This window comes from Ambystoma mexicanum, chromosome 14 (assembly GCF_040938575.1).
Source record: "Ambystoma mexicanum isolate Mex_15411 chromosome 14, UKY_AmexF1_1, whole genome shotgun sequence".
NCBI classification, from domain to species: Eukaryota; Metazoa; Chordata; class Amphibia; order Caudata; family Ambystomatidae; genus Ambystoma; species Ambystoma mexicanum.
This window is the reverse complement of record NC_090940.1, coordinates 48,408,206-48,435,499: the sequence shown is the minus strand read 5'-3', so window position 1 is coordinate 48,435,499 and position 27,294 is coordinate 48,408,206. Positions and strand designations below refer to the sequence as shown.

The following is a 27,294-nucleotide window of genomic DNA, read 5'->3' as shown; positions in this document are numbered from 1 at the left end:
TTAATATTGGGTCCAGCTCATACCAGACAACCTAATGCTGTGCACATTAGTTGGTCCAGTCCTGCAGCTCAGCACACCAAGGCTTTATATGGGGGAGCCAACATTTTGGAATTAGGTGGCCCTGTCATAACACCCCTCCCTGAATCCGCAATGGTTTCCTTTGGTGTGTGGCACTTGCTTTTCCTGAACTGCTGCCTCCTATTTCCGAATCTCCCCGTGACTCCTGCTGTGTGTCCTGCTTTACTCACTACTCTGTAAAGTGAACATTGCACCCTGGATTATCCATGAACCACACCTGCTTGAATCCTTGGTCCCCAAAGTTCTGTAGATGCTCATGGTCCGGTTTCAAGGATCGCGATTCCTGTTTTTGATGCCTTATATGAGTCTCGTATCCTAACCATGTCCAGGGAAGTATTGGAAGATCAAACTAAGAAGTCTGTGTCTGATTTCCAAAGTGTTAGGGTGGATGTGGGTGGACTGAGTCCTACGCTTCTTATCCTAGCAGTGTCTGAGGCAATGTGGATGGTCTGAGTTATGAGGTTGGGTACGGGTGAGAAGCACTAGGAGCCTTGAAAGGGATCAAGAGTAAGATTCGGACCCAGTGGAATTTTTGGTGTTGGTTAAAGACTTTTATTAATAAAGTAAAAGAGGGTTTGGGGGACGTCCTACCCATCCCTAACTCTAGGTGGGGGGTTCCCTGCCTCCACAAAACTAAGGAACTTCTGTGTCAGAATGTCCAAAACAAAGAGTTCTCTGTCCTTTGTCCAAAATCCTAAACTGACCCGCACACACTACATTTAATATAACGTGCAGTGGGGATATCTTTTAGCTGAACACCTGCCGCTTCTTTCCAAAGTTCCAAACACAAAGTTCTAAACAGCACAAGAAACCAATAAGGTTCCAACAGAAAAGTGAGCCTTCCCATCCCCTTGATTTCTCTGGCTTTTCAATGTCACATTAATATACTCCACAGTCTCAAGCGGGGCGACTCTTCCCCTAACTTTCCTTCAGGTTATACAGTTTCAAGGTCACATTAATATACTCCACAGTCTCAAGCGGGTGACTCTTCCCCTGGCTTTCCTTCAGGTTACACAGTTTCAAGGTCATATTAATATACTCCACAGTCTCAAGTGGGGCGACTCTTCCCCTGACTTTCCTTCAGGTTACACAGTTTCAAGGTCACATTAATATACTCCACAGTCTCAAGTGGGTGACTTTTCCCCTGGCTTTCCTTCAGGTTACACAGTTTCAAGGTCATATTAATATACTCCACAGTCTCAAGCGGGGCGACTCTTCCCCTGACTTTCCTTCAGGTTACAAAGTTTCAAGGTCACATTAATATACTCCACAGTCTCAAGCGGGTGACTTTTCCCCTGGCTTTCCTTCAGGTTACACAGTTTCAAGGTCATATTAATATACTCCACAGTCTCAAGCGGGGCGACTCTTCCCCTGACTTTCCTTCAGGTTACACAGTTTCAAGGTCACATTAATATACTCCACAGTCTCAAGCGGGTGACTTTTCCCCTGGCTTTCCTTCAGGTTACACAGTTTCAAGGTCATATTAATATACTCCACAGTCTCAAGCGGGGCGACTCTTCCCCTGACTTTCCTTCAGGTTACACAGTTTCAATGTCACATTAATATACTCCACAGTCTCAAGCAGGATGACTCTTCCCCTGACTTTCCTTCAGGTTACACAGTTTCAAGGTCACATTAATATACTCCACAGTATCAAGCGGGACGACTCTTCCCCTGACTTTCCTTCAGGTTACACAGTTTCAATGTCACATTAATATACTCCACAGTCTCGCACGGGACGACTCTTCCCCTGACTTTCCTTCAGGTTACACAGTTTCAATGTCACATTAATATACTCCACAGTATCAAGTGGGACGACTCTTCCCCTGACTTTCCTTCAGGTTACACAGTTTCAATGTCACATTAATATACTCCACAGTCTCGCACGGGACGACTCTTCCCCTGACTTTTCTTCAGGTTACACAGTTTCACTGTTGCATTAATATACTCCACAGTCTCAAGCAGGATGACTCTTCCCCTGACTTTCCTTCAGGTTACACAGTTTCAAGGTCACATTAATATACTCCACAGTCTCGCACGGGACGACTCTTCCCCTGACTTTCCTTCAGGTTACACAGTTTCAATGTCACATTAATATACTCCACAGTCTCAAGCGGGGCGACTCTTTCCCTGACTTTTCTTCAGGTTACACAGTTTCAATGTTGCATTAATATACTCCACAGTCGCAAGCGGGACGACTCTTCCCCTGACTTTCCTTCAGGTTACACAGTTTCAATGTCACATTAATATACTCCACAGTCTCGCACGGGACGACTCTTCCCCTGACTTTTCTTCAGGTTACACAGTTTCAATGTTGCATTAATATACTCCACAGTCTCAAGCAGGATGACTCTTCCCCTGACTTTCCTTCAGGTTACACAGTTTCAAGGTCACATTAATATACTCCACAGTATCAAGCGGGATGACTCTTCCCCTGACTTTCCTTCAGGTTACACAGTTTCAATGTCACATTAATATACTCCACAGTCTCGCACGGGACGACTCTTCCCCTGACTTTCCTTCAGGTTACACAGCTTCAATGTCACATGAATATACTCCACAGTCTCAAGCGGGGCGACTCTTTCCCTGACTTTTCTTCAGGTTACACAGTTTCAATGTTGCATTAATATACTCCACAGTCGCAAGCGGGACGACTCTTCCCCTGACTTTCCTTCAGGTTACACAGTTTCAATGTCACATTAATATACTCCACAGTCTCAAGCGGGGCGACTCTTTCCCTGACTTTCCTTCAGGTTACACAGTTTCAATGTCACATTAATATACTCCACCGTCTCAAGGGGGACGGCTCTTCCCCTGACGTTCCTTCAGGTTACACATTTTCAATGTCATATTAATATATTCTACAATCACAACTCGTCACAGCCCCCTTTTAATCAACCCTGGAGCAGGCAGTTTTCTCCGGCCCCCAGGGGTCCTGTAGCCCAGCCCCAGCTTCTGTCGCAGCAGTCTGTCTGTCACTCGTCCCAAGATTACAGTAGTCAGATTGAGCATGTGGAGCTCAGATGGCAAGTGTTGTGCAAAGAAATGGTTCCCTTTAGTGACAGGTGACCATATTGGTTCAAGGCCTGTACTGACAGACAACGCTGCTGTTCCAGATAGGCAAGGGCCCATATACTGATAGATGAGGCAATTGGGAGGGTATTACTTGTGCTGCCATATTAGGGTGTTGGCTGTATTGTAAAGCATTACCTATAGATTAGGGTATTAGTATGGGCCATAGAGGATATTGATATTGACATTGATATTTTATTTCTATCGCGCTCATACACAAGTGTTTCAGAGCGCGACAAGGCATGGGAAGGGGAACAGGGAGAACAAAACAGCGATCTTACTAGGTCCAGTGACATTGAGAACGTGCAAGTGCAGGGTAGAGGGGGAAGGGGGAGAAGTGCATGGAAGGGGGAACAAAAGGAGAGTGCGGAGCGAGAAGGAAAAAACAAAAATAATAATAAAATAATAAATAAAAAGGCAACAAACAATGGGAGTGCAGTCAGCAAGTGGCAAGTGCTGGGTTTATGGCAGCAGGCCATGTAGGTCTGAAAGTGCAGGAAGAAAATGGGAGGGTACAGATACAGACCCCAGTGCAGGGGGTGGCCCGGAGGCAGTGCGTGAGGGTGGAAAGATGAGTAGGTACCTGGGCCAGAGGACAGAGGGTGGCCAGGTGCATGGTGCAGAGGGAGAGTAGAATCAACAGGGGAGAGGAGAGGAGAAGGCAGAAGCAAAGAGGAAGGTTTTGAGGTGTTTCCGGAACCGGAGATGGTTCTCCTCAAGTTTTAGAGTGGCAGGGAAGCTGTTCCAGAGGGAGGCTCCAGCCGAAGACAGAGATCTACACCCAACTCGTTTCTTTTAGAAACAACTGACTCTGAGGGAGTAAGAGGTAGAAGAGCGCAGTGCTCGAGATGGGAGGTATTTGCAGAGGGATAGCTGAAGGTATGTTGGACCCAGAAAGCCTTGTGGACAATGCAGAGGGTTTTGAATTTAATCCTTGCATCCACTGGGAGCCAATGGAGAGATTTCAGAGCTGGAGAGATACGATCCCAGGGCTTGAGACGAAGGACAAGTCTCGCAGTCCTGTTCTGGATAAGTTGTAAAGGGCGCAGAGTAGAGGCAGGTAGATTAAGAAAGATACACCCTGCACTGACAGTGGAGGGTATTAATTCTACCGGCAAATGACTGTACTGCTTGTACATTGGGATGAAAGGCATCCTGGTGCTGTGCGATGATGGCATCACCTCTGGATAAAAGTGTAGACAGTACTGATAGGCAAGGGCATTACCTGTGCTAATAGGTGAGGACATTTGCTACACGTATATGTTAGGATAGTACCTGTAGCTACAGTCAGAGTATTGCCAGAACCTGTACTAGTTGATGAGGATATATCCTGCCCCGAAAGGTGAGTCTACTACCTTCTGGTAGGTGGCGGGCAGGAGCTCTACGCATGCCCAGCATGTATGACTTACAGCAGCAGGAGAGGGTCTCACCTGCAACCATGGGTGGCTGAGAGTCTTGTCCACACTATATCGCTTCCTCATTTTCACTTGCAGCAAATTGTTGATGAGATCAATAGCTGAGAAAGAGAGAATACAGACACGCCGTTAGCAGTGTGTAGATAGGTCCGCACATGACAAAGACTGCGACAAATCTCATGACACAAGATGAAAGGAAAAATAAATGCATACAGTTAGCAGATCGTCGACATATTATCCCATTTAACTTAACCCTTGGGACAAGATAAGGCACTACAACGAGGGGCATAGCATGGCACTGGCTGGAGGATGACACCCTACTATGAGCAGGCATTCTATTGCGACACAGCGAGGATAATGCCCTATTCAGCGTACAAATGTAGCCCAGAATTGACAAGAGAAAGGCACTCAGCCGGAGGATTGCATTTGTGCCCAGCATTGAAAATACTAAGGTGCAGCAGTATGCATGGCATTGGCAAGAGGAAGTGGCCCTGTGTGTATTGGCATGCAGCGTCGCGCGGGCAACAAGAAGGCAGCCTACCACATGCATGGATTCTGCACATCCTTGCAAAACAAGCCCACTGTAGCAAAGATCGCCTTGTGTCCAGCACAAGCAAGAGAAGAACACCCTAACACAGTGTCATTCTTTGCTGGCCAACGGCAAGGAAAGGACACCAAGCCACAGAATGGCATTACAGCTTGGCCTTGGCAACAGGTAGGCATGCCGCCAAGTGGTGTAGTAGCTAGCGGGCTCTGACAAATCTTTAAACTCCTACTAGACCTGCAGGTCGTGTAACTTATTGTGTCTACTCGACCTAAGAGAAATGCACTTGACCCATGAACTTAATAGCATCATATGTTTTGTATTGAAACGCCCCGGTGAACACATGAACAAACATTAGTGGCAGGAGTTTTAATGTGGCTTTCCAGTATTCTCCCCCTTCTGGACAAGATGAAACAAAATATCTTATTGGCCACAGAGACTACACAATTCCCTGCATGTGCAGTACTCTGATGCGAGGCAACTATCAGAGTTCTAGGGAATCATTGGTATGACTTTATCAATGCAAAAAAAGGCACATTCACAAAATCTAATTATTCTTGTGCACGCCTGGTGAGCATAGCCCCAAACGTCAGCAAGTCATAATGTTGACATTCAGGGGTTTGAAGTTGAGTATTCTGACATACTGATTAGGGTTATGTAAGTTGTTTATTGTACCACACTAGTTCTAGGTCACATGGATACATGTTGTGTGCTAACCACTTACAGATCGGAGGACTGCACCTCTGTGATCGCTTCTTAAAGAAAGTAGAAGCACGCCGGCCCCCTAGAAGACAGACTCTTTGGTTCTCAGTACACATCCACCTCAGAGCTGGACCAGGGCCCCCAACCATCTTCCCCAACAGACTAGGGTGGTAGACTAACAGAGATTTACTCCCAGGTAACTGGGGTGAATCTGGTGTTCTGCGGCCGCCGAGAGGGCAGCCGTGAACAGTGCAATTAGTCCATGTAAACATTTCAGAAGGGACACTCGACCACAGGGTTGAGTACAAGAAAAATGGTGCTCGGCCACCCTAAAAACTACTGGACTATACTAGTGGTTGAATAGATTTCACAAGCCCTGGCTGGGCACCTGAAAAAGATGCCCTACCACTGAGTGCTATTCTAGAATGGAATTGACAAGACAAAGTCCCCACAGCAAAGAATAACATTAAAGCCTGGCATCAATAAAAGGTAGACACCCCATAAAATAGTGACATTCTAGCTGTGTGATGAAGTCTCGCCTTTGAGGCTAGAGGATGGGACTAGGGAGCACCACTTGGGCCCAGGGACCAGCCCCCACTCTGTGATGTAGACCCCGGTGCAGGTATAGGTTGGATCTCCTAGTGTCCCCAGTCCATCCATAGCCTCATTTGTATTCCCCACCATACTGTCCCCAGCCGCCCTTGGCAGCCTAAGGATGGGAAACTTACAAGTGAAACATATAAAACCCATGATGGTAGTGTAACCGCCAGCTCAGGCACCCATACGTTTTGTAAGACTGAGGCCTGGTTTGTGGAAAGACAGCAGCTTGCAGTGTGTTCCACTCAGCAGATTTAGGACCGTGCCTGCCCCCATTTGCACGTACTCAAAGCGGCATGAGGCTGAAAGCCGCCCACCTTGATCATGAGTAAGAAACTGCAGGGCCAAGCCAGGTATTTTAATACATTGGCTGATGGTCCCACAGAATGAACTGCAAATCAACTGGTCTCAGCTTGCACGCATGTATACACACAGCAGCTCACATAGCACGCCCGGCAAGCAGTCACCCATGAATGCAGTTGGCCAATTAAGTTCACTAGACCAACCCTAGCCAGGGATTAAAACAGAGTAGAGCTAACAGATTGTGTGGGGTGCAGTTAGGAGTGAAGAGAGCAAGCCGTTGTTTGAAGCATGGCGGTATGGCAATTAGAGAAGGAAGAGAGAAAGTGAAATAAAGGCAAAGGTGAGGAGCAGAAGATAGAGGAGTAGGGGTGAACCGGCATTGATACGTACACATTGGGAGAACGCAGAGTGCCACCAAAGCTCAGTAACTTCCAAATTGTAGTCAATGAATGATCATCTTGTAGTCAATGAATGATCATCTTGTAGTCAATGAATGTTCATCCTTTACTAAATGAATGATCATTTTGTAGTCAATGAATGATCATCCTGTAGTCAATGAACGATCATCCTGTAGTCAAAGAATGGACATCTTGTAGTCAATGAATGATCATCCCGTAGTCAATGAATGATCATCCCATAGTCAATGAATGATAATCCTGTAGTCAAAGAATGATCATCCTGTAGTCAATGAATGGTCATCCTGTAGTCAATGAATGATCATCCTGTAGTCAATGAATGGTTATCCTGTAGTCAATGAATGATCATCCTGTGGTCAATGAATGGTCATCCTGTAGTCAATGAATGATAATCCTGTAGTCAAAGAATGATCATCCTGTAGTCAATGAATGGTCATCCTGTAGTCAATGAATGATCATCCTGTAGTCAATGAATGGTCATCCTTTAGTGAATGAATGATCATCCTGTGGTCAATGAATGGTCATCCTGTAGTCAATGAATGATCATCTTGTAGTCAATGAATGGTCATCCTTTACTAAATGATTGATCATTTTGTAGTCAATGAATGATCATCCTGTAGTCAATGAATGATCATCCTGTAGTCAAAGAATGGTCATCCTGTAGTCAATAAGTGATCATCCTGTAGTCAATAAGTGATCATCCTGTAGTCAATGAATGGTCATACTTTAGTAAATGAATGATCATCTTGTAGTCAATGGATGATCATCATGTAATCAATGAACGATCATCCTGTAGTCAAAGAATGGACATCTTGTAGTCAATGAATGATCATCCCGTAGTCAATGAATGATCATCCCATAGTCAATGAATGATAATCCTGTAGTCAAAGAATGATCATCCTGTAGTCAATGAATGGTCATCCTGTAGTCAATGAATGGTTATCATGTAGTCAATGAATGATAATCCTGTAGTCAATGAATGGTCATCATGTAGTCAATGATTGGTCATCCTGTAGTCAATGAATGGTCATCCTTTAGTGAATGAATGATCATCCTGTGGTCAATGAATGGTCATCCTGTAGTCAATTAATGGTCATCCTGTAGTCAACGAATGATCATCCTGTAGTCAATGAATGATCATCCTGTAGTGAATGAATGATCATCCTGTATTCAATGAATGGTCATCCTTTAGTGAATGAATGATCATCCTGTAGTCAATGAATGGTCATCCTGTAGTCAATGAATGGTCATATTGTACTCAATAAATGGTCAAACAACCTGGCACTGGCGCGCTTCTTGAGGGTCTCCTCTAGAGTCCCTGGGACTGGTTGCCACCATCTCTGCTCTATCTGTCTATAAGTACCCTTTACCATTAGAGTGTAAGCCCGATATCTCTGCTTTAATTCTTTCGAGAGTATTCTAATTCTGTATGAATTAATTTGATGGCTCAATGTGTACATTCCACATTCAAAATTTAAAAGGTGGTGTTTGGCCATATAATTTAAATGAAAACTCTTCAACAGACCCACAAATGCTTCTCTGGGGAGGAGATTTTAAAAGTGAGAAAGCGTGGCCAGAAATGGTACACCTTCAATTTACCACAAAGAAGTTTGAATGGATGCAGATTAATGTTAACTGGGGTTTCAATGGAGCCAGGAACCAGTGCAGACTGGCTGAAGTCAAACATTATGTTAAGTGCATATACACTGACCTATCAGCAGCTGACATGTGTCTGATCCTGCCCCAACCCTAATAGCTTTTCAGAGGCGCGCAGCTGCTGGGGAAAGCCAAAGATTTTTCTCTAAAGCAGCCACGCATCATGCAAGGGGGCCTGGGTGTCCCGTGGGGTTTTCAGGAGCACCAAGGTACGCATGGACACAGGTTTCCTATATAATTCCTAATGCCGCCTTCAGCCAGAAGTTATGGGTCACAGTGAGAAAGGGACCTGGATAGAAGCACAGAAAGATCAGGAGGTCTGGCTAAGCCGACATACAAAGTCAGAGCTTCAATCAATGGAGGTATCCGCAGAAATGATCGTCAATAACATTTCGATACTCTTGCGAGAAAAGAAATGTGTTGCGCCCGGATGTGTTTTGGGGCAGGAAGTTTGTCGCAATAGACATATCGGGAAGATAAGCAATAGGTCGCACTTGGATAGATTTGTGAAGATTAGCCATGCATCACGGTTGGATAGATTTGTGAAGGTTAGCCATGCATAGCACTTGAATAGAATCGTGAAGATTAGCTATGCGTCACACTTGGATAGAATCGTGAAGATTAGCCACCTAGAAGAACCTTGAGAGACCGCAATGTACTAACCACCCCGTTCCTGCTCCTCTCCTACACACTTCCCTTGTACTATATATGCCCTATGGGCTAGCAAACTACACACAAACACACACCCACCATAACTAACACTCACATAGAACAATCCCAGGCACTGGACCTTACCCCCTACAGACAGAACAAGCCAGTGTGTGCAACCATAATCTTAAACACCAGCCAATTTACACATAAAACACACACGCACACACCCAACATAAGAGACATTCACTTACAACAAACAATCCAGGCACTGGGCCTCACCCTTATGGATAAAACAAGCCAGTGGACGTAATCAACCCATCAGCACCCAACACCCACAGATGCCCATTTTCTCATGGTTCTGGGCATATCCTATGCCTCTACCCTCACTAACCAATCACATTCTCTTTCTTGCAGAGCCATGTGAGTGCCAGGACACTGCGTGCAAGGCATAAGTCAACATAACATAACACTATGCAGGCCTAGTGTGCCATCGACATCTATATGCTGTTACACCAATGAGAGGAGGGCATGAGTTGACGCAAGCCACTGGCCTACCTTCTTGCGATGTGTCTTTCCAGGGGTTTGGCGGGTACATGAATGCAGCGTTCTGGATCTGGTCATGGATATCTTCATCCTCGTTGAACGGGAAGGTCCCGCTCAGGCTGACGTAGATTATAACGCCTACTGACCACATGTCTAGTGATCGGTTGTAGCCTCGGTTCCGCAGCACCTCCGGAGCCAGGTACGCCGGCGTGCCCACCACCGAGCGGCGGAAGGACTTCTCTCCAATGATGCGGGCAAAGCCAAAGTCGCAGAGCTTGACCTGCATGGGGGAGAGTATAAGAGTGGGTTCAGGGATGGCCAACATGGCTGCCCTCAAGCCTTCTGAGAACCAAAAGAGGCCCTGAAAATGAAATTCAATGGGACCCCATATTATACGTTTTTAGCCGCCCCAACCCGTTTCCTATGAGAGCATTTGGAAATTAAACAGGTTACCACACAAAAGAGGCACAGGGTACAGGGTCCAACCAGGAAATCTCCAGAGTTCCCTATGGGCCAGTCCACCCCTGCAAAGACAATGCCATTCGATGCCTTGGTGAAAACCAGGCGGCAAGCCATTGATAACCCTCTTTCCGAAGGACCCTCCCTTCCAATCACACATTAACACACCATCTGTACATTGCAATAACAATAAATAACAGATTAGTATTATTGAGTTCTGTTGGCGATGTGGGTGTCTGGCTCAAAATCTCCTCAAAGACATAATAACCCCTTTGACCACTAAAGACCGCAAATCTTCTGAATGCAGCCACAGAAAACCATGATTCATTTTCAGTTCAAATCTATCTTTTAAGCCTGTTTCATCCTGTGTGTACAAATGCATTGTTAATGTAGTGACGCATTTGTAAGTTGACATTTTAACATTAGTTCATCCGGTTTGTATTCTACAATAAGGAATTTAACAATGCCTATTCGGATGTGCATTTATATTCATATATCCTTTCCTTTTTTGTAGAATTTTTGAGATCTGTCTGCAAGGCTAACAGTTGGCCTACTATGGACAGTGAAAAGGAGGAAGCTTGCCACCAAAATGTGCAATGCCAGAAGAGGCCTAAGGAAGACTCTGCCTTTCGAAATGCAGGATCGATGATTGTTATTTGTTTGTATTTTTGCAAACGTATTTATTCTTATGGAATACAGCTATGCCGTTAAACTGCCTTTGTTAAATAAAAAAATGTTGAACACTTTCTGGGCCTATGTTTGATCGATAGCCAGAGCAATACTATATTAAAATATCAACAATTTATAGCTGCTAAATTTTACTATGATAATAGGAACTAGGTCATTGTTGGCTGCTCTTGGTGACATTGGGTGAAGTGGCTGGCGGCTGTCTGTCATGCAGGTAGCCCTTTAACAGATTCTGTTTAGGTCGCTGGAAGTGTGTATTTTAGTGCAGTGCTTTGTAATTGTGGGAGTTTATTGGGTGTGAAGCCATGTTGGTTAGAGGTGAGAATTGAAATGAGGGAGTTTACAGGTTGGTTTGTGACATGGGGGGGAGGGGTGTTTGTAGTTTTGTGCACTAAAACGGCGAACTTAGTTAATGGGTGCTCTAGCAAAGATGGAAAGTGACAGCTGCAAAATTCCTTAGATATTTTTCCAGAAAACTATCCAGAAGTCTAACTAGAGTCATTCTAAAGTAATGCCATCAATCTTATTCAAAAGGGGATATATCCTGCGGTAATCCAACCGCTTTTCCTAAATCTTTTGGAAGCATCTTGAAATCATTTAAACTCGTCCTGGAGTGGTCTGCAGTAATCATTCACAATTGAAAACCCATCCTAAAGTTATCAAGGAACCATCCTGGAGTAATCCCCACCCCTCCTGAACTTGTCATGAAGTCAGTCTGGAGTTGTCATGGACTCATCCTAGAGTAATCCGAAGTCATCCGGGAGCAATCCCCACTCATTCTGAAGTTCCCATGGCGTCATCCTGGAGTATTCCAAGATCATCACTGGAAGTAATCCGAACTCATCCTGGAGTAGTTTCTGTGATAACTCGAGAGTCATCTCATTTAAATATTTTGGCCTATTCACATACTTCAGGATGATCTTCCTAGGATCTAGGATGACTCCAGGATGAAGTCATCGGATGACTCCAGAATGAGTCTAGGATGATCTTCCTTTTCGACTGGGGTAAGCAGGGCAGATCACCTTAGAAGTGGGCGAATTAGGAGAGCAGCTGAGTGGGCCCCTTCTTAAACACCCAGGAGGAGATTTGTATAAGTGGACCGAGGCCATTGGTACCACTGAGTTGTTGAGACACCGGCGGCAAAGCGGGGGAGCTCGTAAAACAGGAATCCTTGAAGTTTTACATTGAAACCCGATGGGGAAAGTGAGTGCACGAGTATTGGAGCTGGGCTCATATCAGGTACATTGAAGACATATAAGGAGCGGGTCTCATTCACCATGCTTGATATATGGGCTTGTGTTAGGTTCCCGGAGGAGCACGTTTCTTACAATGCAAGCCAGTGTCTATTGTACATATAAATCGGATTGGATTTTAAAGTGGGCTGCAGTGGCGTGCCAGTGCCACTAGAGGCGCACTAAAGCACTGTTGACATTTCAGAAAGCCTGTCCTCCCGCTCACTCACACGTCTCTGCTGCCCTGCAGAAAGGCCGGATGCAGCAGACCTGGGCAGGCAGCTGCTCAGCTGAGTTGGTGGCAATTGGTGACGTGTTATACATCTAGTATAGGGGGTGGGGGCAGCCTGTTTGCCAGTTGTGGCCTCGTGGGGTGGATCCCGGTGTTGATGTCAGGAGGGAGGGCACGCCTTGCATCTGTGGCTATAGATCGTGGGAATGCAAGGGTTGCTGGGGGCTAATGAGGCCCAGGTGCACTCTGCAGGCCCCCGTGGCTGACAGTCAGGGTTGAGGGTCGCTGTCTTGCCCTCACATCATATTTCGATACATTCATTTCCTCACCCCCATCCCCCACCCTCAATGCCTCCCTTCGCCTTAATTCCCTGGGAGCCTCTTCCCCGTACCTAATCCCCCTCACAATCACTCCTTGCCTGATGCTCCCTTTCCACTAGTCAGTCCTCCCTTTCCCGCTGCTCTATCGGAGCTCAGCGACTGAGTTCCCTCATGCAACTCACGGCTCCTGAGAGGAGCAGGGCCGTGTCCTGTCTCCAAAAAACGTAGCCAGAGTGCTTATTCTCCCCTCAGAAGTGAGACCAGAGGCGTTGCTGTGGGGGCTGGGGGGCTATACCCCCGGGTCAATTGGTTGTAGCTCCAGATAGAAGCTCAAGGGCTACAAGCAGAAGGCTATAGCTAGCCCCCAGTTCCGACATTAGCGTAGCCCCGGATCTTTTCCAGACCTAGCACCACCTCTGGGTAAGACACTCCTCTTGCAGTCTGCGCACTACAGGAGACCTCTCCAAGGGGGTCCCTGTTAGACAGGCGCCTGTGTATACACCAAGCAGCTACAGTAAGTACGACTGAGTCCCTTTGGCAGCACCAATACAAGCACAAGAGTCGAGCACCAACCAACGGCACCTCAATGGGTTGCTTTGTGTGGTAGTGCTGGTTGAAACACCGGCTGCTGCCTCGAGAAACCGGAACTCTTTGTTCACTTGCCGCATCACAGCAGTCCTTCTGCGGTGGGCGCCGCCACCTAAGAAGCTTGCCCAGCCAAGACCAGGTCCCAGGCGACTGGGGTAGCACATACCCCCCAAGGACTCCCCAAAGTGTTGAGTTACTGAGACTTGGCCACTATCCAGAGGCCTAGCCAGCCTCCCTATCCCCATGCCCTGGCAGGGCATGACCACTGAACACGGGCCAAAGGAACCAGTGGAGATACCAGAAGATAGTCGCCTCCGCCAGTCTTGCTCACAGAGCCACAGAGAGGCTCTCCCATGGTGCCCAGTGACTGAGAGGCTGAACCCTTCCCCCATGTTACCCAATTAGATTCATAGCAACACATTGATCACCATCGAGCCCACTTAGGTCCCTGCGTTCTTTCTTTGTCTGCAATGTGGCTCTTGCATCTCACGGCACAAATGGCCCCTTTGTGTACGGCCCGCGCTACCTAAAAGTGAGCCAATAAAACCTTAAGGAGGCTTTTGGGCCTCCTCTGTTCAGGGTATTGCGAGAGCTTAGCTAGAGAGTGTTAAGCCTATCCTTCTCTTAATGGGATCTCCCAGTTCATGCCCCCATTTTGATATCTCCAGAGCCCTTACTTCCCCATAGGACCACCTGCCTCTGATCGCAGAAAGACTGCCCAGCGGGGGCACTTGAACATAAAACATCCTGTTCTGATTTACCTGTGGGAAGGGATCAGCCGATGCCAGCAGTACATTCTCTGGTTTCAAGTCGCAGTGCACAATGTTTTTAAAGTGAAGATGCCTCAAGGCGACCAGAATCTGCAAAGGAAGAACATGACATGTACATCTGAAATCAGTGGCTGGGCTGAGCTTTGGAAACTATTTCAAATAACAGATGAGAGCTGGATGTTGCAGCGCTAGCCAAGCAACAAGCTTGGGGTCACATACCGGAATGCCCCCCACTCTGCTTCCCTTCAAGCTGTCATTTAAAGTGCATTTAAAACAAATGGGGCGGAGCCAGGGCTGGGGTTCCTGGCGCGCAGGGCGGCATATGCACCCTTTTTTTTTACCAGTGCAAACAGGCCAAACAAACAAAATAAATATGCCATGACAGACACCCAGATGTCTGACCTGTGGTGCCAATTGCACGGTGGCACTAATGTCTTCAGACCAGTCACATCAACAGCAAGCGCCATGATCAGGCTTGTTGCCTGATCGTAAAAACGACTTCATGATCAAATCTGTCTTTCCATTTACAGGATAAATGTTTGTACAGTAGGTAGTGCAATATACATATTTTTGTTTCTAAAGGCAAACTGGCTGTGCCCAGCATATCATACACCAACCTAGTCTCTCTCTCTCTCTCTCTCGCTCTCTCTCTTTCTCTCTTTCTATGTGGGTATGTCGTGGGAGAGTGCTTTTTTCAGTTGCACATTTGCTAGAGTCACCCCAGTCGTTGCTGAAAGATTGTCAACCAGAAGTAAAAGAAAAAACTAAAAACAAAAGGGTACCTTAATGGGGGGTGGAGGGGTTGGTTCTGTTTTACTAAAGGTCCTATTAAAAAAGGAAATTATTTAGTTGTACTAATATTGCAAACTGGTACTTTTCAAAAATGCACTATGTTCTTTTCTAATGATCACTTCCAGAATATTTTGTAGTCATAATGCGAATATTAATCTTCTCTTACTGAGAAAAGCACATTATCAAAACCTAGACTAATCAAATACATGCTTTTCTGATAGAAGTTTGTGATTCCAAGATGCATAGTCTGGTACACTCCTATTGTACTCTTTCAAAATATCCCTATGAGAAAGGAAAAGGTGACGAATAGCACCAATGAGGGCTCCAGGCTACATTGCATTAAATCAAATAGCATTTTGGGAATGTGAGACAAATCTTTATATTTTTAATCTATCTTTATGATAAAAGGCTTGCATGGTTGAATGCCTAAGTGCATAGTACACAGTAGGCTTGGTGCTCATTTGATTTTTCACAACACTCACTCTAACATTAAAATGTTTGTGACATTGAAGCATATATTTTGATTTTGACAGCCTCAGGAATTGGACATGAGGACGAGAGGATAGATGGCTGCATGTCAATGACTCTATTTAGGTCGAAGAGCTGACATGAAAGTTAAGGATCTGGGCTGCGGACCACTCTATCTTCAACGCTTCCTGACCAAATACTCTCCTTCCTAGACTCCTCCGTTCCTCCGGCACCAACTGCCTGCGTGTTAAGCACTTTGCCAAAGTGTGACTGATGTGCAGGGCCCGTATGTGTCCTCTGGGCCTTGGCCCCCCACATCTCTCATCCCAGCCACTGTCTTTCTTTTTACTGCACTTACTTGGCTCACCCACTCTTCAGTGGTTGCACTTACGTTCTTCTCCTCTTAGCACTTACCCTGAGCACTTCTCCATGAGCATCAAAGCACCTTATCCCTCACTGCCGCTCCCCTCTGCACTTGCACGTTCTGAACACTCACAAGGCATAGTAGGTTCGTCTCCCCTTCCCTTCCCTTTATTCTCATTATTTGCTTGTACTATTAATGCAATTATTTATCCTTCTGTAATTCATCGCCTACCTCCCCTGTCCCCGCCCTATTTGCCCTGTGGGTGCTTTGAAACAGGTTTGCTAATTGTATAAGCACCTAATAAGTGACCATAAATAAATAAAGGATGGCTGTGCACATGCTCAGTTCCCGATGCATGGGAACCCTAAAATAATGGTATGTAAAGGATGGGATGTCTTGACTGGTCTTAAAATAATCGAGTCAAGAATGTCTTTATTCTGTAAAACAATCCACTTTTTCAACTTCCAAAGATATTACGAGAATGAAAAACCCTCTAGACAAAATCTCGATGAGTTCTGGGCCTGTACAGTTTAAAAGCAGTCTCTAAGCATGGTCAACTCTTAAATCGATCAGCGATCACACAGGCACACGCCCAATGGGTAGGCGCGCATTCATGGAAGCGCTACAGGTAAGTGAGTGCGCTGCGAGGACGGCAAACCTCACACTTATCAGGCACTTACAACAGGTCTGCAACCCCCCTGCCCCCAGAGGCCACAGCAAGAGCATCTACTGCAGTGCACTGATCAGAAATCACACAGGTCCTTCCTCACCACCTATCACCACCACAAACATGGGGAGTGATTTGATTTGGAATTTATAGTGCGCAGGTCCAGTGGGGACCCAGTAGAGACTTATCTAGGCGCAGGTGTCACCTTCTAACTGGTGTGAGTAGAAGATGGAGCAATCGGGTCAGTGGAGTCACTGGAACAAAGACGTTTTTAGGGAGTGTGTACACAGGTGTCCGGCACCCTCAGACTTGCTATGAGTGCACAACTCACCTACCTCACCAAATGAGACCAAGTCAGGACTCCACAGAGCAGTGCAGCCACAGTGACTCTAGAGCAATTAACAGAACCACAGAACCATGTGTACATCACCTTCAAACACCACGAACGAGCAAGCTCGTGGCATGGGCCCATGCGCAGCTGCGCCCCGGCCACTCCCGACCCACTGTTCAATCATAGACTGGGACGTGACTCCCACCTGATAACGTGACAGCATTCACCCATGGTAGCACGGATCAAGAACTGCACAAGCGGTCCTATATCACCTCAACAAACCCAGGCAGATAGGAGATGTGGGGGGACTTGAGGCACCCGCCCCTCTATGTCAGTACCACTTAAAGCTGAGCACATAGACCTATACTATGACATCCTTACTGCAGCCCAGTGCATCTGCAAACACTTGGGACAGTCAAAAGTGCCACAGAGATGCACTTTATAAACCCCTTGGATAGAATATTACAAATCACACTCTGACATAACATCTCACCCCGTCACATTATGTTATCCCATCACAACACACCACGCCCCACCATCTTATCACACCACAGGGTCCCCACATAACACCACCCCCCACTTCATCATATCACACAAGCCCCATATAATGACACTACATCACTTCACATCACACACAGCACCAAAACATACAGATTCTTCCATCACTTTGCAATGTCGCCGCCACATTAACCTGGCCACCTCATTCCACATGCCCCCAGGACACTCCCCCTCTGTTCACCCACCCAGATCCACACATACAATGGTGCTAGGGAAGAATACAAGAAACAACCCTCCCACATGGAACCTCTCCCCCAAATAGGGCCTGGGAGAACACTGCGTAGCTAGCACCTCTACTATAGACCTCTGGAGGGCTACCCGCAACTGGAAGACACCAGGCAACCACTGCTCCAGTCACCCACCAGCACCTTCAGACCATGAAATGACAACATAAACCAGCACAGAACAACCTTGCATTTTACATGTGCAGACTAATTCTGTTATTAATGGCGGTGGAACCTCCGCTCAAGTGAGTAGCCGAGCTCCCGAGTAGTAGGAGGGGCCCTCTTTTGGCTCCATCAAAATGTTGACAGGTGGGCAAGCCCCCTGTCTCCGGTCATAGTCCCTCCCCCTTTTGATACACTTTGATATACACTTAATATACATTTGATATACAAATATCAAAACATTTTGATATTGATTTTTATATCAAAAATATATTTGATATAAAGTGTATATAATATACATTTTTATATCAAAAATGATATACAAAATTTGTGATATCAAAATGTTGGGGGAACTTTATATAAACATGTTATATTAATTTTATATAATAAGATATCTATATAAAAAATGATTGTTAATAATGTTATATACATTTCTATAGCAAAAATATTTACTAAAAGTATCATTTTTTATATCAGAAATATTATTTTTTATGTGTATTTTTATATTAAAAAGATATCAAAATGTTTGATATTTTCTGCTTCCTATAACATCGGCGTGGAACCCCTCAGTGAAGTCATCACATCCTCACTTTGCAAAACCCTAGATTCACAGTCCTGTCTTCAGAGCTCACTTCGCTCTCGGCGCTCGACCAAGCAACATCATCGACCGCTGCACCCATCTTTATATAGATTTTATATAAAAATGTATTTTCACTTATATCAAAACTGATATAAATTACACACACTTTATACCAAATATACATTTGATATAAAATCGATATGTTTATATCAAAATTATATTAAGTTTATATCAAAGCATATCAAAAGGGGAGGGACTAAGACCGGAAACATGGGGCGTTCCCACCTGCCAAAATTTTGATGCAGACAAAAGATGGCCCCTTCCACTACTTTCTCTGGTGGCTACTATCAAAGCTCAATCAAGTTTGTGCTGCCACAGAGTCGGCCAGTGTCGGAACGTTCTCCTCCCCTCCCTCAGGCGAAGACCGGTTTTATGCACTTCACAAAGGCCTAATGAAAACCCAACTCCTCAGAGCTTTGAAGAACTGGATACATCCAGGGGTCTCATGATACGTCTCTTGATATGTCCTGGTGTCTCGGGATATGTCTCTTGATATGTTCAGGTGTCTTGTCATACATCTCTCAATATGTTCAGGTGTCTGGTGATTAATCTCTTGATATGTCCTGGTATCTCGTGATATGTCTCTTGATATGTTCAGGTGTCTTGTCATACATCTCTCAATATGTTCAGGTGTCTGGTGATTAATCTCTTGATATGTCCTGGTATCTCGTGATATGTCTCTTGATATGTTCAGGTGTCCTGTCATACATCTCTCAATATGTTCAGGTGTCTGGTGATTAATCTCTTGATATGTCCTGGTATCTCGTGATATGTCTCTTGATATGTTCAGGTGTCTTGTCATACATCTCTCAATATGTTCAGGTGTCTGGTGATTAATCTCTTGATATGTCCTGGTATCTCGTGATATGTCTCTTGATATGTTCAGGTGTCTTGTCATACATCTCTCAATATGTTCAGGTGTCTGGTGATTAATCTCTTGATATGTCCTGGTATCTCGTGATATGTCTCTTGATATGTTCAGGTGTCTTGTCATACATCTCTCAATATGTTCAGGTGTCTGGTGATTAATATCTTGATATGTCCTGGTATCTCGTGATATGTCTCTTGATATGTTCAGGTGTCTTGTCATACATCTCTCAATATGTTCAGGTGTCTGGTGATTAATCTCTTGATATGTCCTGGTATCTCGTAATATGTCTCTTGATATGTTCAGGTGTCTTGTCATACATCTCTCAATATGTTCAGGTGTCTGGTGATTAATCTCTTGATATGTCCTGGTATCTCGTGATATGTCTCTTGATATGTTCAGGTGTCTTGTCATACATCTCTCAATATGTTCAGGTGTCTGGTGATTAATCTCTTGATATGTCTAGGTGTCTCTTGATATGTCCACATTCCTTGTGATTCTTCTTTTGATATGTCCAGGTGTCTCATGATACATTTCTTGATAGGTCCAGGTGTCTCATGATAGGTCTCTTCATAATAATAATAATAATAATAATAATAATAATTTAGCATTTATATAGCGCTACGAACCCTCAGGTATCTGAGCACTGCTTATTATTACCCACGGTGTGTGGTGCTCATTCATTAACCTCGGAAGGATGAAAGGCTGAGTTTGGCCCTGCCAGGATTCAAACCTGCACAGATGTCAAAGCGAGCGCTCTTCTCACTGTGCTATCAGACCGGCTCGATAGGTCCAGGCGTCTCGTGATACGTCGCTCCATATGTCCAGGTGTCTCGTGATACGTCGCTCCATATGTCCAGGTGTCTCGTGATACGTCGCTCCATATGTCCAGGTGTCTCGTGATAGATCTATTGATAGGCCCAGGTGTCTTGTGATACATCTCTTAATATGTCTAGGTGTCTTGTGATAGGTCTATTGATAGGCCCACGTGTCTCGTGATATGTCTTTCGATACGTCCGGGTGTCTCTTGATACGTCTCTTGATATTTCAATGTGTCTCCTGATATATCTCTTGATACGTCCAGGTGTCTCGTGATACGTCTCTTGATACGTCCAGGTGTCTCGTAATACATATGATTATAATCATATGTCACCTGATATCTCCGGTATCTCTTCATATGTCTCTTGTCATGTCCAGATGTCTCTTCATACATCCAGGCATCTCTTAATGAGTACATGCACCCTTTCATACATTTCATAATGTACAGTTATCTCTTTATATGACTGTCTTGTTATCCAGGTGACTTGTGATAGGTCTCTTGATACATCCAGGTATCTTGTGATACATCTCTTGGTACGTTCAGGTGTCTCATGATACATCTCTTGATACGTCCAAGTGTCTCGTGATTCGTCTCTCCATATGTCCAGGTGTCTCGTTTTAGATCTCTCAATATGTCCACATTTCTCATGATTCGTCTCTTGATATGTCTATGTATCTCCTGATATGTCTCTTCATTTGTCCAGGTGTCTTGTGCTATGTCCCTTGATATGTGCAGGTGTCTCGTGATACATCTCTTGATATGCCCAGGTGTCTCGTGATAGGTCTCTTGATACGTCCAGGTGTCTCGTGATTTGTCTACTAAAAACCCTTAAGATATCTCCCTGTAGATGGACTAATGTATAAGGACAGAAATGGACTGTATGCCGCCACCCATAGACTAGGCCAAGGTAGGCCGCAAACCAGAGTCCCCAGGCCCGGAGCAGCTCAGACGGAGCTACAAGGTGCTGATCATGCAGAACAAACCCTGACGGGTGCCCCACAGCCAAGGCCACGAAGTTGCAATTTACACGCTGCGCTCTCAGAGCCAAGGTTACACCTGCCACTGTTAAACACTCCTCGGAGCAGAAATACAAATCAAATCCCCGTAAATCTGCTTCAGCCACGGTCTCTCAACACGTGACCAAGCTGCCCTGATACGATGCCAAACTCCAAGGACCAGAGAAGCTCTGGGGTCTCACGCCTGAGACCCGGACTGCAACAACAAAGTAACAAATGGGACACCAGCGGCAATCGGAAAGGAGCACCCAACAGCCAGTAGTAAGACCTGTCCATTGTCCGCCACTGACACATAGTCATACATTGTTGCCAACACCAGGTACATCGCGAGCTGGGAACTACAATGGTCCCAGGCTTGGGGTCTCGCGGATGAACCAATCAGAATACGAGGGGCTAATCACTGACGACACTATAATTCAACCAATCAATAACTTTCTTCATGTAACACTTTATATGTAGCCATTTTTAGGGACGATCCAAGCGTACCACTTGACCTCTTCTCCACCACTAATATTTTCTCCTATACTGATCCATACTGACCCTACCACCTGGGGAGCCAACCCGGGGTAGCGTTAGGTTTAGGCCAAGCTTTCCCAGGTGACGCACGTAGTAGCGTCATTCAGTTAGAAAAAGGGCCTGCAAGCCCATCACCGCTGAGATGTTCTTTGGGTACCTAGGCTCCGAGAACCTGTCCCTGTCTGTTTTGTGCAATAAACAGCAGTAACTCTTTGCTTTTGTGTGTGTCTCATACTCCTTTGGGACGCGGGAGGAGTTGGGGCATCTCCAACCCCGGAGGTCCGCGGACAGCCCAGCCGACCCCTGGGAAATTACCCCGACAAGTGGTCTATTTATAGGTCCAGGGGTCCCTTGATACGTCTCTCGATATGTCCAGGTGTCTTGAGCTACATCTCTTGATATGTCCAGGTGTCTCGGGATAGGTCTCTTAATTGATCCAGGTGTCTCATGATTCGTCTCTCGATATGTCCAGGTTTCTTGTGATGCCCCCGATATGCCCATGCGCCTAATGATTCATCTCCTAATATATCCAGTTGTCTTGTGATAAGTCTCCTGATAAGTCCAGGGGTCTCGCGATATTTCTCTTAATAGGTCCAGGTGTGTTGTGATACATTTCTTGATATGTCCAGTTGTATCGTGATACGTCTCTTGATAGGTCCAGGTGTATTGTAACACATCTCTTGATATGTCCAGGTGTCTCATGATAGGTTTCTTGATTGGTCCAAGTGTTTCGTGATGCCTCTCTTGATATGTCCTGGTGTCTTGTGATTCGTCTCTCGATATGTCCAGGTTTCTTGTGATATGCCCCCGATATGCCCATGCGTCTCATGATTCATCTCTTGATATGTCCAGGTGTCTCGTGATATGTCTCTTGATATGTACATGTGTCCTGTGATAGGTCTATTGATAGGTCCAGGTGGCTTGTGATACGTCTCTCGATATTTCCATGTGTCTCATGATATGCCTCTTGATACGTCTAGGTGTCTCGTGATAGGTCTCTTGATACTTCCAGGTGTCTTGTGATATGTCTCTTGATATGTCCAGGTGTCTCGTGATATGTCTCTTGATATGTCCAGGTGTCTCATGATTCATCTGTTGATATGTCCAGGTGTCTCGTGATACGTATCTTGCTATGTCAAGGTCTCTCATAATACGTCTCTTGATGTGTCCAGGTGTCTCACGATTCGTCTCCCGATATGTCCATGTATCTTGTGACACGTCTCTTGATTTGTCCAGGAAAGTACTAGACTGGGTTCCATTTTAGGAAAGTACCCTAATGGGTTTGCGGGGGGATGGGAACTGACCTGAATGGTTTGGTTGGTGGCTGGCTGAGAGAGGAATCTCTCAGGGTGGGTAGACTACTGCTATTTTTGGCAGCTGTCGATTTCTCACAGGCTTTTGTCTGTGTGAATCGCAACCTGCTCTGGCTTAAATTGAGAAACTGACAGATCGCGGTGCCCCTGTTGTCAATTTTGATTCACATACATGATCATAATTTATTGCGAGTGAGATTGAATGGGCAGGGAGAACTGTTGAAGGCCTCTTGGCTCAGAGGGGCCTTCGTCGGGGCTGTGCCTTAGCTCCTTGTTTATACAACCTTTACTTAGCTAGCATGATAAATTGTCTGGTGAAGTCATCATTTGCACCCCCAAGGCTGTTGACAGTTAGCATACCTTTTTAATATATGCAGACGATGTAATCTTGTAATCTTGATGGACAGGACACAGTGGGGTCTCTAAAGATCACTGGATGCTATCACGGCATATTCTGCGGTTAACGAGCTAGTGATCAATGAGAAAAAAACAACTATAATCAGATTCTCAACAAGAAAAAAAGATAAAAGGTGGTACATGAACTCCCAGCAAATAAAATCATCAGCTTCCATTACTTATTTGGGGTTCAAGTTGTATGTAAATGATAATAAGGTGGTTGCCCTCTCGCGTATGTTGGTAAAGGCCTCCCAGGCCAGAGCCCAGATGAGGAAAATCAGATCTAAGTATTGTTGGTTCTCGATTCGCCCTAAGCTGGCCTATTATAGGATGAAGGAGGTGCCGAGTATGTTATATGGAACAGAGATCAAGCACATATTACGCACCCCGCAGTACGAAAGGGTTGCGACCAGAATTTGGAAGAGGGCTTTGGATCTACCAGACTGTACGTGCCCCCATGACCTCTGTACGATTTGAGCTGGGTCTCACATCCTTGAGCGCGGTATTGGACTGGAGGATTCTGTCATTATACAGGAAGATATTGCTACCTCTGAAGGATTCCCTGTATGAGGACTTGGCAGGTATCCTTCAGTCTGGGCATCAGGCAGTGAGTAACTTTAGGGAGCGAGGCAGAGCAAATGGAATTCTACCAAGGTTGGAAGTATCGGTGGAAGATCTGGAGGCCTACCTTAATGTGGTGAAAAGGGTACTACTAAGGGATGACTGGATAGCCACAATTGCGAGTACTGGGCAATCTAAATTGTACTATAGTCTTTCATTCTCAGATAGATTGTTAGGGAGCATTCTTAAATACCTGGATAGATTCCCAAATGCATACCGGACCTTGCAATTCTTGAGATATAGGTTGAATCTGCTCCCCCACAGGGAAAATTATATAAATAAGATCTCGAATCAGAGAGGCAGGGGTTGGGTGTGTCGTGTGTGGGGATGTGAGGGCTTTGCATTGTCCAGCACTCTCAACCTTTAGATCTTTAGTCCTGAAAACCTGGTTCACAACTACAAAGTATTAGACACCACTCTCTTTTTCGCTCGCTCAAGTTTCTAGTGGCAAGGAAATGAAAGCCACTATAGCAGTCATAAAAATTCTGAATAGAGCACGAGTGATAAAGCTGAAACTGTAAACCCTTTGCTGTAATTGGCCTCTATGTCGCGCCCCTGCTGTTGCTGCAGCTTATGTTATGTTTTCTGTTTTTATTATTCTCTATTTTTATTTGAATTGTATTTATATGTAGGTGTAATGATATTATGTAGGTGTATGCATCTATATGTTTTCTTTTTTTAAATTTTGTGTAAGATTGACGTATAGAAACCAGAAGCACAATAAAACATCTCTTGATTTGTCCAGATGTCTCGTGATACGTCTCTTGATATGTCCAGGTGTCTCGTGATACGTCTCTTGATATGTTCGGGTGTCTCGTGATACTTCTCTTGATATGTTCGGGTGTCTTGTGATATGTCTCTCAATATGTCCATGTGATACGTCGCTTGATATGTCCAGGTGTCTCGTGATACGTCTCTTGATATGTTCGGGTGTCTCGTGATACTTCTCTTGATATGTTCGGGTGTCTTGTGATATGTTTCTCAATATGTCCATGTGATACGTCTCTTGATATGTCCAGGTGTCTCGTGATACGTCTCTTGATATGTTCGGGTGTCTCGTGATACTTCTCTTGATATGTTCGGGTGTCTTGTGATATGTCTCTCAATATGTCCATGTGATACGTCGCTTGATATGTCCAGGTGCCACATGATTCGTCTCTCGATATGTCCATGTTTCTTATGATACACCTCTTGATATCTCCAGGTGTCTCGTGATATGCCTCTTGATATGTCCAGGTCTCTCATGGTATGTCTCTTGATATGTCCAGGTGTCTTATTATTCGTCTCTCAATATGTCCATGTGTCTTGTGATATGTCCAGGTGCTTCTCCATATGTTTATTTATATGTCCGGGTGTCTTGTGATATGTTGTGTCTTGATATAATCCGATGTCGCTTGATATCTCTGGGTATCTCTTCATATGTCTCTTGTCATGTCCAGATGTCTCTTCATATTTCGAGGCATCTCTTGATGAGTTCATGCATCTTTTCATACGTGTCATAATATATCCAGGTGTCTCTTTATTTGACTCTTGATATGTCCAGGTTCCTCTTGGTATGTCTCTTGATACTTCAGGTGTCTCTTCATAAGTTGTTTGACATGTCCAGGTGTCTATTGATATGACCAGATGACTCCTAATACTCCCGGGCCTCTCATGATATGTCGAGATGTCTCCTTTTATGTCTCTTGACATGTCCAGGTGTCTCTTTGCATGACCATATTCTCTTCATTCATGTCGTGACACACACAGGTGTATCTTGACATGTCCAGGCATCTCTTCATGCTTCCACACATTTGTTCATATGTCTGTGAACATGTTCAGGTGTCTCATGATACATCGAGCAGTTGCATCATATTTTTTTTTAAATGTTCAGGTGTCTCTTCATACAACTCTTGACATAGCCAGGTGTTTCTATCTATTCCCAGATGACTCTTGGTAGGTTCAGGTATCTCTTGACAAGTTGAGGAGTCTCTGGATACGTTCAGGTGTCCCGTTATCAGTGCAGGTCTCTTCATAAAGCCTTGACGTGTTCAGGCCTTTCTTCGTGTATCCAGCTGACTCTGATAGATCCAGGAGTGTCTTCATATGTTCAGGTGTCACTTGATAGGTCCAGGTGTTTTCTATACATCTCTTGACACGTCAACGTGTCCCTTGACATATCCAGGCCCCTCTTGATAGGCTATTTCTTGACAAGGCCAGGTGTCTCGTCCTACATTCAGGTGTCTCTTCATGTGTTCAGGCCTTTTTTTATATATATCTATAAATATGTCCAAGTGTCTCTTGGTGCATCCGGGTGTCTCTTCAAACGACTCTTGATATGTCCAGGTGTCTCTTGCTATGTCTCTTGACTCATCACGTGTCTCTTCAGATATCCCTTTTGGACACCTGCTGTCTGCATTTACCCTTGCACCTGCCACTTGCTAGCCGCTCTTTTTGTCAATGTTTGGATCCCATGTACAGCACTACCTCCTCCCCGTTCCCTTGACACTTTTCCCCTCCCCTGCACTTGCGTGATCTCAATGACAATTGGCCTCGTAAGATCGTTGTCTCTGTCCTCTCTCTGTTCCCCCTTCCTTGCCTCATTGCACCTTGAAACACTTGTGTATAGGCGCGTTACAAATGCCATATCATATCATATGATATCCATTGACATGTCCTGGTGTCTCTGAATATGTCCAGGTGTCTCTTGATACATCCAGGAGTCTCTTCACATGACTCCTGACATGTCCAGGTGTCTCTTGGTATGTCTCTTGATATCTCTGTGTGTCTCTTCATATGTCGAGGCATCTCTTGGTGTGTCCAGGTGTCTTTTCATATGTCTCTTAATATATTCAGGTGTCTCCTCATATAACTCTTGAAATGTCTAGATGTCCCTTGATGTGTCTCTTGACACATAATGTGTATCTTCAGACATCCTTTGATATGTCCAGGTGTGTCCTAATAGGTCCAGGTCATAATTATAATTACACGCTTAATACCGAAGAGGTTTCTAAGCATGGACTCGGGATTCAAACATGTGTCTCTCTGCGTCATCTTGCTTCCAGGACAAGCCGTTGCCACTGGGCTATACTACCCGTGCTCAAAGGTTGTCTCTTGCTGCGGCCAGGCTTTTCCTGATGTCTCCTCATGTGTCTCATGACATGTTCTGGTATCTCTTTACATGTCCATTTGTCTCTACATACATCTCTTGACATGTCCAGTTGTCACTTGATACGTCCAGGCATTTCTTGATACATGTTCAGGCATCTCCCGATGCATTCAGGAGTTTCTTCA

The 27,294-nt window shown here is 45.1% G+C and overlaps 1 protein-coding gene across 4 annotated transcripts in view; it reads right to left on the bottom strand.

Annotated features, from left to right (window-relative positions):
• PRKD1 (protein kinase D1) overlaps positions 1–27,294 on the bottom strand; it is a 1,050,331-nt gene that overhangs the window by 57,248 nt on the left and 965,789 nt on the right. For all 4 annotated transcript variants that reach the window (XM_069638504.1, XM_069638505.1, XM_069638506.1 and 1 more), the window contains 3 exons: positions 14,257–14,355; positions 9,990–10,257; positions 4,581–4,666 (listed from right to left, as the gene is read on the bottom strand). In XM_069638504.1, coding sequence (XP_069494605.1) covers positions 4,581–4,666; positions 9,990–10,257; positions 14,257–14,355 — 453 coding nt within the window. The remainder of the gene's footprint in view (positions 1–4,580; positions 4,667–9,989; positions 10,258–14,256; positions 14,356–27,294) is intronic.